This window comes from Podarcis pityusensis (assembly GCF_964106645.2).
Source record: "Podarcis pityusensis genome assembly, chromosome: 6".
In the NCBI taxonomy this organism is placed as follows: Eukaryota; Metazoa; Chordata; class Lepidosauria; order Squamata; family Lacertidae; genus Podarcis; species Podarcis pityusensis.
Genome location: NC_138030.1, coordinates 79,768,208 through 79,786,768, shown reverse-complemented (window position 1 = coordinate 79,786,768; position 18,561 = coordinate 79,768,208). Strand labels below are relative to the sequence as shown.

General features: G+C 42.5%; 1 protein-coding gene across 11 annotated transcripts in view; it reads right to left on the bottom strand.

The window, feature by feature from the left end:
* The window catches only part of NTNG1 (netrin G1), a 208,141-nt gene that overhangs the window by 64,501 nt on the left and 125,079 nt on the right, over positions 1-18,561 (bottom strand). For all 11 annotated transcript variants that reach the window (XM_081008682.1, XM_081008678.1, XM_081008684.1 and 8 more), the window contains exons 4-5: positions 8,959-9,131; positions 27-53 (exon numbers count right to left, since the gene is read on the bottom strand). In XM_081008682.1, coding sequence (XP_080864808.1) covers positions 27-53; positions 8,959-9,131 — 200 coding nt within the window. The remainder of the gene's footprint in view (positions 1-26; positions 54-8,958; positions 9,132-18,561) is intronic.

The following is an 18,561-nucleotide window of genomic DNA, read 5'->3' as shown; positions in this document are numbered from 1 at the left end:
GCCTAAGTCTGTTCTGTATTACTTACTACCAATGCTGGAAATACTGGGCATACCTGAAAGAAAAGAGAGAATTTTGGTTAGGGATGCAGATATATTGATGTATATTTTCTATTACTGCATCAGTAGACTTCATTGTTATAACAGCACCACCAAGGGCAAGTTCTGGCCAAAGGCAAACATTTCACAGTCCCATTGAATTCTATGGGTGAATGAAGCACATGTTTCTGAACTTTAAAAAGTTTTAACTGTGCCACCACCACTTGTTAAGTTCATCCAAATCTTCCATGTGTAAGGGCAAAGTGGAACAGTTAACAAAGAAATAATTGTTTCTGATTACATTACATTAAATATAAGCCACTTGCAAGCAAGCAAGCAAATAAACATATTTGTCTTGCTTTCAGGCAAAAATTGTATTTCATGTTTATGTAGGTAATACAACAAATATTGCCATTGTTGCAGTATGGATTTCTTTGGCCACCTGTTGATAATTGTTTACTGTATTATAGTTACCTTTTGTCTTTGCTTTGAACCTACTAGAGTTAAACCACATTGTGTATATACAAGCGTGTGTGTGAGAGAGAACATATACCGTATTTTTTGCACCATAACACTCACTTTTTTCCTCCTAAAAAGTAAGGGGAAATGTATGTGCGTGTTATGGAGGGAATGCCTACGGGTGGCATGGCTACGGATTTTCCTCCTCTAAAAACTATGTGCGTGTTATGGTCGGGTGCGTGTTCTAGAGCGAAAAATACGGTAGCTCATAATGATCTTTGTACTACTCTCAAGTTCAGTTAAAGTTGGGGAGTTGTCCATTAATACCTTTGAATTCTCGATTTTGAAGAGAGCTACTGAATACGTAGATGAGCATTTTTATGCTCAGAGGTAAGGCTGTTACTCTAAGAAAGGAAACAATTCTTTGTAACTGCTTGCAAAATGCTCAAGTATCTTGTAGTTAATAAATATTTCACTTACTGGCTTTAGAAAGCAACAGGATTTTTTTAAAAAAAATCAAATAAAAATATCATTTGAAGTCAGTTAGTCATCCCGCCTCTAATTTCTTTGCACTTGCAGACAATATCATGCTAGGAAAACAGCCAGCTAATGATCTCATGCAATCGAGCATTTTTCAAAATGACCTTATTCTCAATGAGGTTCAGGTGCTATGTAGGAGGCTCCACATGCCAGAACTTGTGGGCGTTTGGGAATGTTATTTATGTCCAACGTGTGAGAAATCACTGGAAATTGCAAACAGAGCATACGTTCCTCTCATTAACCTTCATTATCTGTATCACAGCTATTTGGCTTTCCTGTTTCACAATTTGGTAATGGCAACAGCAAACTCCTCAGTATTGTATTATGAAGGGTGGCTTGTCCTCAGTGGTGGCTGCTGACTACTAGGCTGGTGCAGGTGGAAGACAGGGCAGAGGCAGAGGACAGAGCAGGTAGGCAAAGCCAGGGTTAAAAATTGGCAGGGGTTCACTTTAAACAGAGGCACAGACACATTTCTCTCTCTCACACACAGTTAAGGTAGTGGGGAAGGAGAAAGGGCAGGGGATGTGATGGGAGAGTAGGATAGATGTTAAGGGTTGGAGGGGGAAGAGTGAGACTAAGGGCTGTGATGTTGAAGAAATATTGAGGTTAGAGCAGCGGTTGTCAAAGGGTGTGCTGCACTACAGTGGAGAGGATGGCAAGTGTGTTGGGGAGATTCAAGGACAAAGAAACATTTAAACATTTTGGTGTAGTATAACATTCTATAACTATCATCTATATCTATCATCTATCTATCTGTCTATCATCTATCTATCTATCATCTATCTCTATCCACCCACCCACCCACCCACCCACCCACCCATCTACAGTCATACCCTGGATCCCTTGCAAGTGAAATGTTTTGGCTCCCAATCGCAGCAAACCCGGAAGTGAGTGTTCCGCTTTGCGAATGTTCTTTGGAACCAGAACGGCCTTGGTTTCCAAACGCTTTGGAAGTCGAACAGACTTCCAGAATGGATTCCGTTCAACTTCCGAGGTACCACTGTATATTAATTTGCAGAGCATGGATAGATATATTTTCAAAATGACAGAAAAAGCATCAAGCGATACTGAGGACAAACCTAGTTGTTGTTTATAATTATATCTTGGGAATGATGCATGTTCTTATTTAACTGCATTGCTTTATATTTCTGGATGTCCCATGATCATATTATGAAGTTGTTGCATTCTATGTTACAAATCAAGCACCGCTAGTTGTTGTTTCTTTTTGTTTTCCAACGTAGTTCTTAGCAAGGAAAAAAAATTGGTGTGGCGCGAGCAACTTTTCATTATGCAAGAGTGGCCCGGGGGGGGGGGAGTTTGGAAACCACTGGGTTAGAGTGTGGGGAATGAGAGAACCAGGGTGTGAGGAGGCAGAAACAGAGACTAGGGGATGTGAGGGGCCAGAAATAGCAATACTAAAGAGGAGAGGAAAGAACAAGGGGCCAGGAGCTGCAGAAACAGAGAGGCTAAAGGGTGGGGAAAGCTTTTCTGTGCTCCAGTTCAGCAGTAAAGAACAGGTTTTCCTGGGGAATGCAGTGGGGCAAGTGGACCCATACCTGGAAAGCATGGGGCAAGTGGAAAAACCTCTCGGTCCCATGCTTTTTAGGCTTCGGACAAGTGGAAGCGTGGAAGAGCCCAATGCGATTGGCTGAAAGTTTCCTCCAAGTGGCCATTTTTCATTGAGATTGGAAACATTTGCCTGATCATAACAGTTATTTGCATCAAGTGATTCCTTCCATTCCAACACCCACAACCAATATACAGTGGTACCTTGGGTTAAGTACTTAATTCGTTCCGGAGGTCCGTTCTTATCCTGAAACTGTTCTTAACTTGAAGCACCACTTTATCTAATGGGGCGTCCTGCTGCTGCTGCGCCGCTGGAGCACAATTTCTGTTCTTATCCTGAAGCAAAGTTCTTAACCTGAAGCACTATTTCTGGGTTAGCGGAGTCTGTAACCTGAAGCGTACGTAACCCGAGGTACCACTGTACTGCACTGTAACATGCAAACATGCTTTGCAGGAGGAAGCGGAGGAGAAGAAGAAGGAGAAGAAGATATTCTACATGCATCTAGCTCTTTGTGTGATGAGAGTTGTTGCATAAAAAAGTCCCAAAGAAAACAGGTTTGCATCAGGAACACTGATGCTTTAGCTGGTAGAATATATTTATAATGAGTTGCAAAGAAAAATACACAAACAAATAGCTGAATGGTTTTCCGAGGCAGCTAAATGTCTCAAAATTATATACCATGCATTAAGAACTGTTAATTATATTATTAAAATGGCCAGTTTGCATTGCCAGTTTCCAGTGCCAAAATAATAAATCACACCATACAATCAAGTAAACCCAAACAGTGTTGCAAAAGCAGAGAAACAAACAAAAGAAACCCAAGTAAAAGTTTCTGCAATAATGTTACAATATGAAAGGCTTCCCGTAGGCAAATAACACTCTATTATTGAAACCCTGGGTTCCTGTGAGATTATCTGCAATGCAGAATAAGTTTCTTATCGCTACACCTGTGGGCAATGCTGTTTTCTCACCTGTGGGGAAGTATACTTAGCAGCATGGCTGGCATAAGGGACAGAGTAACCTTTGTACAAATGAAAGCCAAATTCAAGGTTGGATGGATTGTCATGATTAGGAGCAAAGCCATCCCTCTCTGAGCCTATGTGTCTAAAATCAGTTTGGTTTGTTACATTTGTACAAGTTTGTTTGTTAGATGCCGGAAATGATACAAAATCGCAGATGAGGCAACGTAAGATTGCAATCAATCTGGAGGGGTTCCCCCCCCCCCAGTCACATTGCCTAATAAATGCCCATACTACATATTTTGAGACAAATATACTACACATTGTCCCCCTTTATGTCAGTAATATACCAACTGTGAAAAATCCAAGACCTCAAGAAATCTGAGGATATCAACTCCTCTTCCACTTCCCCCCTACCAATTTGTTTGTCTAGGGTAGATCACATTGTGCTTCAAGCAACGGGACAGGCAGAAAACAAAGGAGAACTGTACCAGATTTTAGCTGAGCTTGACAGTTCTGTCAGACACCAGGACCTTAAGATTTATTGTGTGGTAGTCAACGTTCATGACTGATGAAAGTCTGAAGGTACTTGCTCTTATCTTCTAGCACATGTTTGGCTGAAAACACTCCAGATTTCACCTGCAACCCCACTTTAGTAGAAATTTGATGGTGTACAAGAGATGCAGGAAAACTCCGCCTCTGATCATGTTTGAAAATCCCTTTAGTGATACCTCTGCATGCTAAGTATTTGTTTTAGAATCTGTGAAGTATATATTGCATTGTAAGAGCTTGAGAGTGTCTATGTATAAGAGGGACTCAATCACTAGGGAGACACCTGGACAGGTGCGTAAAGGATGTAGGATGCTCCTGTCTACAAGGAGCAACTGAGAGGCAGAACAGAGTTGGATGCTGAGGAACTGTGTTTTTCCATGCAGCATCACTCAAGCTGAGTGATTCTGAAGCCTTTTCTAGGCTGTGAATTCTCTGTGCAAGGAGGGAGGGGGGAATCCTGTGAATTTCGAAATGTATCGTGAACATAGCTTTAAAGTATTAACTCTGATCCAAAGTGTCTGTTTTTCTAAAAGTTAATGCTCTTACAAAATGTTTTTCTCTTCTTTTTGAAGGTTCACTTCCCCCCCTGCCTGGTAGGAATTTTATCATAATTTCATGCCCTCCCTGCCCACACTTCATGGTTTGTTACTTAGTCTATTACTTTCACATTAAACTTGATAAGGTCCTGCTTCCTGTGATATTCATTTTGGAGGTTTGATTCCTCACAGCTGCTGCTTTGAAGTGCGAGATAACATTCGGAACATGGCACATTGCTGCTGTTTTTTTCCTTTAACTTTTCATTTAGCTGCGGCACATAACCCTGTTTCTTCAAAATAACTTTTCAGTGAATGGTTATTTCCAAAGCCAGATTTTTATTTTTATTTTACTTTTATACAGGGCAAAACTCCGGACTTTTTATAAAAAGCAACTAATAACTTCTACTCCAAAAAGGTTTGATGGCTTATTCTCTGCTTGCTCCTTTCCCCCCACCCCTCTCCCTCTGAGGGATTTAGGTACATAAGTCAAATTAGCAAGGATCCAAGTTAATGTATAACTCGCTTGCCTGCATGACAGAACAGTTTCATGGATTTCTTGCTTTTTTATGTTCCTTTCTTCTTTTTGTACCTCTTCCTGTCCCCAATCTGAAGTCTGTATTGTGCTGCTCTCAATACTATTAGTCAGAGGGATGAATGTGCATGAAATGATCCAGCCAAAAGCTAAGCACTTATAAGTCCCATTGATTTAAAAGAGAGAATTAAGCACCAGCTTTAATCTCTCCCAATTAAACTGTTAGGATTTCAGAGTACTTAACTTTGGCTGGATCATGCTCATCATTTTCAAATAACTGAATATTAGTACTTTTGGTTAAGCATTTATCCTGGTCCAGCAAGCAGACCATAATACTGGGTGCCATCCACACATGCAAAAAGAAGTTCCTGTGTGAAGACCTCACAGTAGATGAAAAGCACAGTGTACAAGCTTAACATAACTGGATCCAAGTAACGATCATTGGATGTGGGTTTTACATGGCTGTTTGGGGAACAAAATAAGGCATATACTGTATACCAACGATCCATGAATGTAAATAAAAAAAGAGGAGCTCTTGAGACCATACACCACACTTGAATCTAACCCAGCTTCCAATGCCGGGCACAATCCAATTACACAGTAAAGTGTAATGATGTGCATGGCAGTGAGGCTAGGGAGAACTGAGAAAAGCAAGCAGAATGAGGTGTGTGTGCGTGTGTGTATGTGAAGGTGAAAATGAGGGTGCAAAGGGAGGCTTGCAGAAAAGAGGGAGCAGGGGGGAATGGGGGTGCAGATGAAAGGGGGTGCACATGAATGTGTCTGCAGAATAGGAGAGGAGGTTGCTTCATAATGGGGGGAAGGTGAAAAGGGTGCCTAGTGGTTGCAATGTGAGAGAGGAGGAATATTCAGGAGGCTACCATGGTGGCTGTGTGCAAGCAGGGGGTGCTGCATAAAAGGAAGGGTGAGGACAGGGGGGTGAGGGTGAAAATGGGTGCAATGCAGGGCTGAAGAAAAGTGGCATCAGAAATGGAGCAGGGAAGGTGAAAAGTGAGCTTGTTCATTGCATGGGGTAGGAAGGGGAAGCTCTAGGAGATTAATTGTGGGGTTGGCGAGCAAAGCGAGCAGAGATGCGGCGCCTAGTAATACCATAGAAACAAACTCAAGCAAAACCACTGGTCTTCTGTGATGACCTATTTGTGACCAGGAATAGCTCACAGGCAGTTGTTTATCAGGGTTAGGCAGCAGCTGTAAGATATGCTCTGTTACACTTGGCTGAATAGGATTCTTGATGTCATATTATCTATGTCACAGACAAAACCGTTTCTGCATTTTTATTTGGAGGTTTGTATGCCTCTGTTAGGGACGCGGGTGGCGCTGTGGTCTAAACCACAGAGCCTAGGGCTTGCTGATCAGAAGGTCAGTGGTTCAAATCCCCGCGATGGGGTGAGCTCCCATTGCTCAATCCCTGCTCCTGCCAACCTAGCAGTTCGAAAGCACATAAAAGTGCAAGTAGATAAATAGTTACCACTCCGGTGGGAAGGTAAACGGCATTTCCATGCACTGCTCTGGTTCACCAGAAGTGGCTTAGTCAAGCTGTATGCCGGCTCCCTTGGCCAGTAAAGCGAGATGAGCGCCGCAACCCCAGAGTTGGCCAGGACTGGACCTAATGGTCAGGGGTCCCTTTACCTTTACCTTTATGCCTCTGTTGCATGGAAGTATGAACTTGCGCAAGCTAGTGTAGGGCAGTGAAAGTAATAGTTAGGGAGCAGTTAGCAAACTAACTTTGGCTCAGAGTAAAGGTAAAGGTAAAGGAACCCTGACAGTTAGGTCCAGTCGCAAATGACTCTGGGGTTGCGGCACTCATCTTGCTTTACTGGCTGAGGGAGCCAACATTTGTCCACAGACAGTTTTTCCGGGTCATGTGGCCAGCATGACTAAGCTGCTTCTGGCGAAACCAGAGCACCGCACAGAAATGCTGTTTACCTTCCCGCCGGAGCGGTACCTATTTATCTACTTGCACTTTGACATGCTTTTGAACTGCTAGGTTGGTAGGAACTGGGACCGAGCAATGGGAGCTCACCCTGTCGCAGGGATTTGAACCGCCAACCTTCCGATCGGCAAGCCCTAGGCTCAGTGGTTTAGACCACAGTGTCACCTGTGTCCCTTTTGCTCAGAGTAGGCCCATTTAAATGAACACCCAACTTAGGTCCATTCATTTCAATGGGTTTAGTCTGAATATGACCCCAGATGTTTGGCTCAACTCCCATCAGTCCCAGCAAGAAAGGCCAACGGTCAGGAACAATGGGAGTTGTAGAGGGCACCACATTGACTACCAATGGGGTTGGAGTGTTGGACTCCAACTGGAGACACCCAGGTTCAAATCCCTGCTCAGCCATGAAGCTCACTGGACGCTGGGCCACTATTTCAGCCAACCTACCTCACAGGATTGTTCAAAGGATAAAATGAGTGGGGGAAACAATGAACATTGCCTTGATCATGTTTGAGGAAGGGTGGGATATAAATGTAATAGTTTACACCAGTGGTTCCAAATCACCTTATTACTGAGGTCCCCCTACTTTTGAAAATTTTGATAACTCCATGGTTGTTACCTCTGCAAAGCAACTTTCTGAACAAAATGTGGGGTAGCCCCGAATAAGCAAAGGATTTTAGGTATACTAAAAAAACAGACTAGGGCTGAGCAATGTCTGGTTTCCAACATTGTGATATATCAGCAGCTAAACAGCTTGATATTCCGATATATCACAACGTCTGAAATGGGAGATCAGGCGTGGGGATGAGGGAAGGAGCAGTCGCAGAGATCTGGCGGGTGAAGGAAAGAGAGGAAGCAAAGTCACCTTCACTGTATGGTTTCAGTGGCAAGGGATGGTGATGCATCAGGTCGCCTTCAGTGGCATCTACTGTGGCTGCTGCTGCTTTCCTGCTGACTGAGGGAAAAATGCTCCGCCTCAGTGCCAGGGAAAGGTAGTGCCTGGTGCCTTGAAGTGAGGGCGATCAGCTGCTCTGTTCTCCGTCAGCGTGAGGGGAAGGCAGGGCCTCGCAATTGGCTGCCCTGCCCTCCCTCACATGAGGAGCAATACATTGCTGTGTATTGCCGGGTCAAAACCGTTATTGCGGTGTGATTTCAAAACCGATTTTGGCTAACATATTGAAAAATATCACAAGACCATAAAATCTGTGATATTACCGGGCAAAAATGACAAAAATTTAGTTGGGGAGAGGCAAGGGATGGGGCCGTGGACCCCTAATTGGGAACTACTTGTTTACACAGTGATTCTCACGTTATAGGCTTATCATGTGCTCTTCCCTGCCTATAAATTTCACGCAGTGAACAGGAAATGAACAATAGAAATTTCAAATGACCAAACTAAATTAAAAATGCCCAAAGAATGAGATGTTGGCATTCTACTGAATGCGATAGCATGTATGAAGTATGCAGAGAAGGAAATTTGGCGCTTACATTTATTAAAATGCTACATAAGTGGATATCACAAATTTGAGGTTATTTTAAAAAAGACACCAGGCAGGGCTGGGTTTTTTAAAGTTTAGCTTCTAATCCTTTGCACACTTACTTGGGAATAAACCCACCAAACACAGTGGTAATGTGCATGTTCATTTGCTCCCAAATAAACACCCACATGACTGGTTAAAGTTCTATTACTCCTTTAAGCTATAATGTTTTAGGATGTTTTGAGTTTGGTTGATGTGCTCTCTTAGGATCATTTTTTTTACCCACAAGGCCAGAGGCCAAAACGTATCATCACTACCGTGGCAGTTCTGCTGTGCATAAGTACTCACAGATATTTGCCGTGCCCTTAGGAATGGGAAGATATGAGCCTGCACTCCAAGGCCGCCCCTGATAGTTCTTCTTGCATTTCCCACAGTCTGGGCCTGTTGTGTTGTGCTCACATTCACATAACAATTTTTTGTTTTCTTCTCTGCAGCCAGTGGCATGGAGATTACACTTGCACCTAACAAAAGAAAAGGCAAGGTGTTATCACAAGTGGAGATTTCATTTCAGGATGTTGTGCTCCAAACTGAAGACCAGCTCTTGGCAAGAAACATCTACATAACAAAACACTCTGCTCTTGTTGTTGCTGGTTTAACTTCTGTTGGTTTGTTGTTGTTGTTTTTTTAAGCCTCCCAGCACTGTTTCAAATTGCTTTCATACATAAATGCTGTGACAGTTGGATATTGCTGTTTGGTGTGTACTAATCAAACAAAAAGGAACTACATCAAAACTTTCAGATCTGGTTCTCTTAAGCCCTGTGCTCAAATCAACATAGCTCCTTATAATTAACAATTGTATATCATATCCCAATCCTACGAAGAACAAACTTAACTAAAGACTTAACTGGCTTAAATTGTAATTCCTGCATCTCCAGAAAGCTTGGAAATCGGAAGTTCTGTGATGTGAGTGTATAGCAGCGAGGGATTACCAACAGGGAATTATCTGAATGTCTCTGAGCTATAGCACCCAGACCTGTGCAGGGGGCGGGGGGGACCAGGTATACTTGCCCCAGGCCTTGGAGGGCTAAGCTAGCCAGAGGCCTGCTGGACTTACACTGTCATGCCAATCCCTGTGTCTCCCAGCTGTCCTAGGCCTCTGCATGGGCCTCAAAGCACCTGGGACTCTGTGTGTGTGGGGGGGAAGGCTTGACAGTTCTAAGTGGCACCAAACTGAAAGAGGCTGAGTGACAGCAGCTTCCAAAAATTCTCCATCCTATTTGCAGGTGACAAAAAGCAGGGAGGGCATTTCTTGAAATACTTTCTTTTGGGAAAGCTGCAAGATTCTTTAACTTTTGGTGGGCAGGGTGCAAAAAAGAAAGAAAAGAAAAGTCTCCTCGGATAAATCTCCACTCAGTTCATGCTAAATGAAACTCCATTGTTTGTCAACGCTGGTGGATTGAAGAGGCAATGAGCTATGAGAACAGGGCAGGAAGCTCTAAGGGCCAACCTCACTGCATTATTGTGAGGTGGAGGGGGGAATATGGTGATCAAGTCAATAGAATTCTGTTTCCCCACCCCTTTCAGAATGAAATGGGACTTGCAAAAATGCTCTTATATGCAACTAACTTGATCTGGAAACTTGAGCTCTTAACCATCATACCATGACCACCTCAAGGGAAACCTCAATAAGTGGTTTGGAAAAGTTCTGGTTATTTTAATTTTAGACATTGACCCCAGGCTATTTGGGCAAAAAATAAAACAAAATAAAAAAGAACAATGTATTCTACTGTGCTATAAGTATGCAAATTGAAATGGACTGAACCAGAATATGGACCAAAGTCCTTTAATGAACCCAAAGCCTCTTAACGAACACCCAAAAATCCCCCAAGAACTGAAGATGCGTTCAAAATGAAAAAGCTCGTTTTATCAGCATGAAAGCATTGTTATTTCTTTCCAGTAGATGTCAGAAATGGTTTAAAATCGCCTTCAGATACATGTTGGAGAGGTGCCCAGGTATTTAGCAACTCTGGTTGATTATTTTCCTAACGATTTTACATCCGGTGGTTGGAAAGATTCTTCTGTGGGCATTTGTCACCTGTTCCATGGAGTGACTAGTAATTAGGGCAAGGCGGAAGGGGCAAGCATTTTTTTTAAAAAAAATAGCAAGTGCAAATGAACAGCTGCCAAACCTGACTTCCATTTAAGGGAAATTTGACCTGAGGCAAGTAGCAACCCACACATATATCCTCAGGGCAAAGCCAACTTATGGCATCTTTAAGGAATTCAGGATAATGGCAGATAGAATTGGTAACCTGGTACATGCAGTTTGCATTTCATCTGTGGCTTAAGTAAATGATACTCTCAAGAATGGCTGCTATAATACCTCATTCCAGCTGGAAATATTAACAAACACCTTTTCCCTTTTAATTAAAATGGGTGTGCGAGGGTGGTGGGAAATCCCTGTAAACAGGTTTATAAATGAGGCTCCGCTAAGCAGAAAGTTTAATTGTTCTATATTAGTGGTGCTAGATTCCCTGATAAAAGGCTTGTTTTCTTCGCACACATTTACAGAATGGCTTTAAATATAAACAAAATGTAAATATGTTTTAAATATAAACAAAAACACTGCTCAGTTCCTGACAAAAAATAAAAAACTGATTAAAATAGGTAAAGAATGGAAAATCTGGAAATTGGAGAGGTTCTATGAGGTGTTATGAATGAAGAGTCATCAGATATTTTGCTCCCTGATATGAAGCCCAGATGGCATCCCCCCCTACACACACACACACACACACACACACACACACACACACACACACTTTAAAAAACCCTGAACATAAGAAGAGCCTACTGGATCAGGCCAACGGCCCATCTAGTCCAGCATCCTGTTCTCACAGAGGCTAACCAGGTGTATATTGGAAGCACAACCAATTTGGCTGTGACTCCTGGAAGACCTGGTCTTACCGGGTTTTGCTGGGTGTGCTGCTCTTTTTTTGTACCTTTCTTTTAGAACTTGTTCTTTTATGTGGAAATTGTTCAGATTCGCTGTGTCTTTTTTGGAAGGAGGCCGTGATCGTGCCAGTCCATAAAAAGGGTCCCCCTGCTGACCCGGAGAACTATCGGAACATCAGCCTTTTGTCTATCATCGGGAAAATCTATGCAAAATTTTTGCTGTCTAAGCTGTCCCATTGGGCAAACGACTCAAATTTGATTGGCCACGAGCAAGCGGGCTTTAGGAACAATTATTCAACCACTGACCATATGGTAATCATGTATCATCTTGCCAGAAAATATTCTGCCCCGAGTCGGGGACGCCTATGTGTCGCTTTCATAGACCTAAAGGCCGCCTTCGACAGTATCCCAAGAAACTGTCTATGGAAGAAATTAGAGAGATGGGGCATAGATAGAAGGCTGTTATGGCTTATAACCCAATTACACCATGGGTCGTCGGCTAGAGTGAGACTCACACCGGCGGGAAACCTATCCAACAAGGTCCCAATAAATAGAGGTGTGCGCCAAGGCTGCATTTTGGCCCCACTCCTCTTCAACTTGTTTATTAGCGATATGAAGCTCTTTCTGAATGAGTCTCAAGCCAACATTCATGCCCCCCGCCTAGCTGATTTTCGCTGCCCTCTGCTCCTATATGCCGACGATGCAGCGATCCTTTCCTACTCTAGAGTCGGTTTATGCAGAGCTCTAAAGATTTTTGCGGCTTATTGCAAACTCAACCATCTGACAATTAATCATGGGAAATCTAAAGTCCTGGTCTTTACCAGGTCTCGGAAAACTTACAGCTGGAAGTTAGATGGAGTCCAATTAGAACAGGTTTTCAAATTTAAATACCTGGGAGTCTTTTTTCACTACAACCTAAGCTGGAAGCCACAGATACAGTATTTACTAAACAAAGGGAAAACAATACTTTATACTCTACTCCAATTTTTTGCGGCCGACGGAGCCTCCCACATCCCTTCTGCATTGAAAGTGTACCATGCAAAAGTGGTTTCCACCCTCTGTTATGCTGCCCCGCTCTGGGCCCCAGGGTCCAATTTAACATCGTTGGGGACATTGCAGAATCAGTTTCTCCGTCGCCTCCTGAAACTCCCCATGTGTGTGAGCAACGCAGCCATACGTCTGGAGTTAAGGATTGCATCATTGGAGACTGTCATCTGGAAGCGAGTCTTTGGTTATTGGCTGTCCAGCTGGCATAGGCTTCCCGACCATTACCTTTTTCAGTGCCTCTGGCGGGACGACTTTGTCAATCCGTGGGTAGGAAAAATCCACGCCAAACTTCTGAGCATCGGAATTTCCCCAGCGGACTCCTTAAAGATGAACTTACGCTCAGCCAAAAGACTTATTGAGCAAAGATTAGCAGACATTGAAAATCAACACAACCTCGCCGGGGGTGGGGGTGTCTGCTCCCCCAGGTATCACGGAATAACCCCACCACTTGGCCTTCCATCATACATGTCATCTCTTTCATCTGTACCACACCGTCTTGCATTTATTCGTGCAAGGTTCAATGTCCTTCCATCGAACCTGCTGAGCCACAGATTTTCCAAGGGTTTGGTGTCTCCGCTATGCGTGTGTGACGGGAAAACTGTTGATTCTCTCCCACATATAATGTTCAACTGTCCCCTACATAGCATAGCCAGGACTAAATTCCTGGGTCCTGCTTTACTGCGCTTGGTTGGCAGGCCTGCTGAGTCACATGCCGCACTACTTTTGCAGGATACAGATCCTTCTGTAACTCTGCAGGTGGCGAGATTCCTGAATGCGGTTATCTCACACACAAAAACCACCAAAAACAACAACATCAAAAACTAATCGGACAGTTTTGAAGAGAGTGCATGTTGGATCTCGTCTTCAGTTTTCCTTTTTCTGGGATCCGTCCCTTGGAGCTCTCCGGGCCCCAAGCTGTTATCTGGCTCTGCTCAATGACCCACCCCTGCATCATGGTGTTCACCTTCTGGTGCCGAATATATCGGTCTTTATGCCTCTGTGCTTTTATGTTTGTACATACTTTATGGGCTAATAGCCGTAAATAAATAAATAAATAAATAAATAAAGACCTGGTCTTACCGGGTTTTGCTGGGTGTGCTGCTCTTTTTTTGTACCTTTCTTTTAGAACTTGTTCTTTTATGTGGAAATTGTTCAGATTCGCTGTGTCTTTTTTTAAAAACGTATGCATGTATGAAGGCAGGATCCGAGCACAGGTCTGCCATTGCATTTTTGTTCTACCAGTACTGCTTTTCCTTTCATTCCACTGAGTTTTCAAATAACAGATTTCTATGTTCAAAATGAGTAAGAAAACTCACCACATCCATGGCTTTGATTTCTAAGAGTTGGAAGAGCAAAGTCAAAAAGAAACAGACCTCATAGAGGTTTGCAAGAGCTCCTGTTAAAATATTATGAAAGCACCATGGTCGGGATAAACTCTCAGCAGAACCCACCTACTCTCACGAGCCCATAATTTAGTGGCATAGCACACAACCTGCATGCAAAAGATCCCAGTTCCAGTTCCCAGGACTCCCATTTAAAAGGGAGCAGGGCTTGGAAAGACCATTGCATTAAGTCCTACATAATAGTTACTGGAGTAATAGTCTCTAATGGTGTTAAGCAGCTCAAAGTGCTCAAATGCTCCTTCCTCTATGCAGTATTCTGGAGGTGCAAACACAGGATGAATTAGGACTATTTGTACCAAAAGGGGCTATGGATAAGATGCATGCTTCCACACTTGTGTGATATGAGGGTGCATGTAAGGCAACTGTCATGTTTTTGACTACACAGCAGTAGTCAAATTGTTGTAAAAACAGCAAACAGTCCTGCAGCCCCAGCATGCTCAGTCTATGTGATCTGACAGGCAAAATGTGTACAAACAACTTTGCTTACATTCACATGGATGTGCATAAGTTAACAGTACCAAAATGAGTTCTTACACCTTCCCCTAGTTAATACAGCTAATTACCAATGGATGCTGGAGAATGTGAAATGGTTTGTGTATTGCCCTATAAACGGACAGTGCTTCTATGTAACTTTCATATGTAACATGCATATTGCACCTGTACTGAATGAAGACACTACTTGGCCAGTTTATGCAGTACTCTGTCGACATTACCCACTTGTGCACATTCTCCAGCATTCCTCGGAAGCAATGCATATTGCCTGGGAAATGTGCAAACTCACCTGTTCATGCTATCTGTGTGTTCACAGGTAGGGGATTGGACTAGATGACCGTCGTGGTCCCTTCTAACTCTACAATTCTATGCATCTATGCTCAGCGTTTTAATGTGACTGTGCATGTTAGTGGTGTTTCTGCACATTCTTCACTGCACTTATATTAGGTACACTGCATTAGCTACAATAAATGAGGCTCTGCTAAGTCACATACATATTTGCAAAATAAAAATAAATTCTACGCCTTGAGACTTGGGGGGGGGGGCGGGCACAGGCTTACAGAGATTGGCAGGGAAAGCCAGAAGCTTCTTCTTCTTAAAGGCTTTTGTTGCAATTAGTTATCATGGCTTCTTCCTTCAGTCTTGTTCTCCCGGACAACAAATCTCTGAAGTAGCCAGCACAGGCTTGGTGTTTTGGATCACCGTTTGTCTCATGCTCCAACACGACCTCCTTCGTTCAGCCTCAACAACATTTAATTTCTCATTCAGTTAAAACAAAAAGGACATCAGGAGGACGCAGATGAATATATTCAGTTTAGGGGAGAATTCCCTTTGACCTGAATAGGTTGTGATTTCATACAACAACCACCGTAAATGGGAGGATATAAATAATGAGAAGCATTACATCCTGTGATTATTGAGGCAGGGATTATAGGCTAAAAGTCCCATGTCTAATTTTTGTGAGAAGTTCAGAGTTCTGGGAATCAGTGTCTGTTTGACCTTAGATTCCATAGGACATAGCAAGAGATTCATACTCTGAGAGATAATAAGAGGACAGCAATAGCATTTTGTGCTGCATACTGAAAAGCATTGCCTTCTGAACATGGGGCTCTCTATATCTTTATCAATCTAGTGAGATGCAGCTGAACTACTGTAGTAAATTCTGTGCATGTCATTGTGAGGAAATTCATTCTACAGCTACAAAAATGACTTGTGTACTAGAGAGAATGATGCATAATGAATGGATAAAGGAAGCCAATGCATGCTTAGCTCAGCTGAGAAGTATATATGCAGTGATGGGCTTATGAATGTTTGAAGGATGTACATGCCAAAAGAGAGAATTCTGGATTCTGCCTCTGAAGTGTAAGTGGACAGAAATCAGAAAAATGTAAATATCCATTGGCTTTTCTTGAAAGCAAGACTCCATTGCAGAGCAGATCTAAACACCCATCTGTTAGTTGACTTCATTATCTAATTGATTATTCCCATAAAAAACCAACAACTTTGGTTTAACAATATTTTAAGTCTCTTATACGCATTATATATTTCTTTGAATTTTTATCCCACCCCATCCTATGGACTGGATTAAGTATAAAACAAAAACAATATATAAAAAAGACTATGGAGCTCATCTTGATTCATTTGCAGTGACTAGCAAAACACAATACAGTCATTTGTCTCATTCAGAGATGTCAAAGAAATGGAAAACATTCTGTTGGATTGCAACATGCTGGCTTCTGTGGAAAAAGTTTGCATCAGAACTGGGCCAAAGTTCAACTGGACTTGGATTAGAGAGCCCTATTATTGAGCTTCATCTGCTAAAACGACTGACTGATTTGGAAATAAATGAAAAAATTAAAAAATTGTCCAGTAGCAGCTTAAGAGACCAACTAAGTTTGTTCTGGGTATAAGCTTTTGTGTGCATGCACACTTCTTCAGATACACTGAAACAGAAGTAATGACTGATTTGGCTAACTAAAACCCACAATTACCAGACTCTATTCTAACTGAGGCCATCCATCAATTTGGCTTCCACCTAGGTCACAAAATGTTTCTATTTTTCAAGCCAGGTCAGATATATATCTAGATCCTAAGGTCACACACCCAGCCAAATTACGAAAAAACACATCCCTTCGGGCATGTCAAATACCTGTCCAAACAACAAATCCCCTTGGGCCTTTATTCAAAACCCCAAACAAACTCCAGCACCTCACATTTGCTTAGACCAGATATTTATCTCAATTCTATCTTAACCCCCAAATTCACCCCCATCTTTTGTGTCTACCTAAACTCCAAATGCTGGCATTACACTAAGACTAAAGCTAAATGGACACCCAAATCTCCAAAGCCTTCAGAAGCCTTTGTACATGGCCAGACTCCCATCCCCCAAAGCACTCCTCTGTAGGAAAAGATGAAAAGCTGGGCCGACTTCTTTCATGCTGATGAGAAACTGAGAAAATACAAAGATATGAAAGAGAGAACATAAAGACCCATTTCCAGCTGTTTATAAAAAGAGCTCAAAATAATGATGATTATATTTCACAATTAGATAATGGCTTCAGGCTAAAAAGGAATTCAACTCGCTTTGATAGCAATCTCTTTCCTTCCTCTGGGGTACTACAAGATGGTAACCAACAAACAGCGCAACCACATGATTTGAGGATAATTCAATTGCTCTTATTAAACTATGCTTGTGTCCAACAGTAGAGGTTGCAAATATAGGTTTGGCTAATGGCCAACTCCAGAGGGTGGTAAAGCGGGGATAGAGGCCAAGACTTGGAGGTGAACCGCAGATCTAATGAAGATATTTGGAGAGGGTCAAATGATACCATGAAGTCTTTGTTTTCCTTCTAGTCTAAGCTAGGTTTGCTATTAAACATTAAAAACACATGCATTCTTGCTCTTTTTCTGCCCAGCCCAACATTGGGGCCTCCAGAAGTTGCTGAACTACAACTCTGATCAGTCCCAGCCAGAAAATCTATTGGTCAAGGATCATGGCAGTTGTATTCCAACAATATCCGGATGGCACCATATTGGCTACCCCTTGGTCCAGAGTAACCAAAATGCTAACCCACAGTATTATTTCATCTAAATAAAATGATGGGCAGTCAAGCAATTGACTAGACTTATTTCTTGCTCTTAAAACTCACAAAGCCTATGCAATAATAAAGCAGAGCAGCCTAAGGCAAAAGAAAGTGGTCAGAAGGAACGCGTACATGTTGAAATCTTAACTCTTTTTTTATTCTCTCACAGAATGATCTAGCTTAAAGCAGGGATGACCACCCCAAGGCCCTCTAGATGCTGTTGGACTCCAACTTCCATAAACCCCAGCCATCATAGGCAATGACCAAGGATTATGGAAGCTGTAGTCCAACACTGTCTGGAGGGCCACCTATTACTCACCCCTGGAGGGTCACCTGTTACTCACCCTGTTCTAAAGAGAGAGTTTTAGAGAGGGGAGGGAGCCATCTTTCAGCTACTAAAATCTGATGTTGACACACATTTTGCACACCTCTGGGGCAAATCCACAGCATACATTTAAAGCATACCCTACACACATTTAAAGCATGTCTGGGAACTATGGTTTCCCTTCCTTAAAGCTACGGTTTCCAGAGCCATTAAACAACTACAGTTCCCAGGATTCTTGGGGGAAGTCATGTGCATTAAATGTATGATGCAAACCTTCCTTTTCATGGTCTGTCACTGTAACAGCCACCTTGTCAGAGCAGAGATGGTGAAATTCAACACTGGCTTGCTGTGTATCTGGAAATCTTGGCACTGTTTGTTTCCACAACTAGCTGATCTCTATCTTCCTACTCCAACCGCGAAAACCTGTACATGAAAGCCTTATTCGTGGCACACAAAATATGCAGTTTTAATTCCCAGTATCTCCAAACTGCTGCCTAATATCCTGGGGATCAGCTCTTCCTCCTTGGATGGGTTTATTTGCTTTCTTGACCACACATCTTTGCTACTCTCATTATTTTGGCCGAACACATTTTAAAATACCTTTCTGTCTGTAAGAACTTCTTTTCTTTTTTCTTTTGCAGTTACGTAA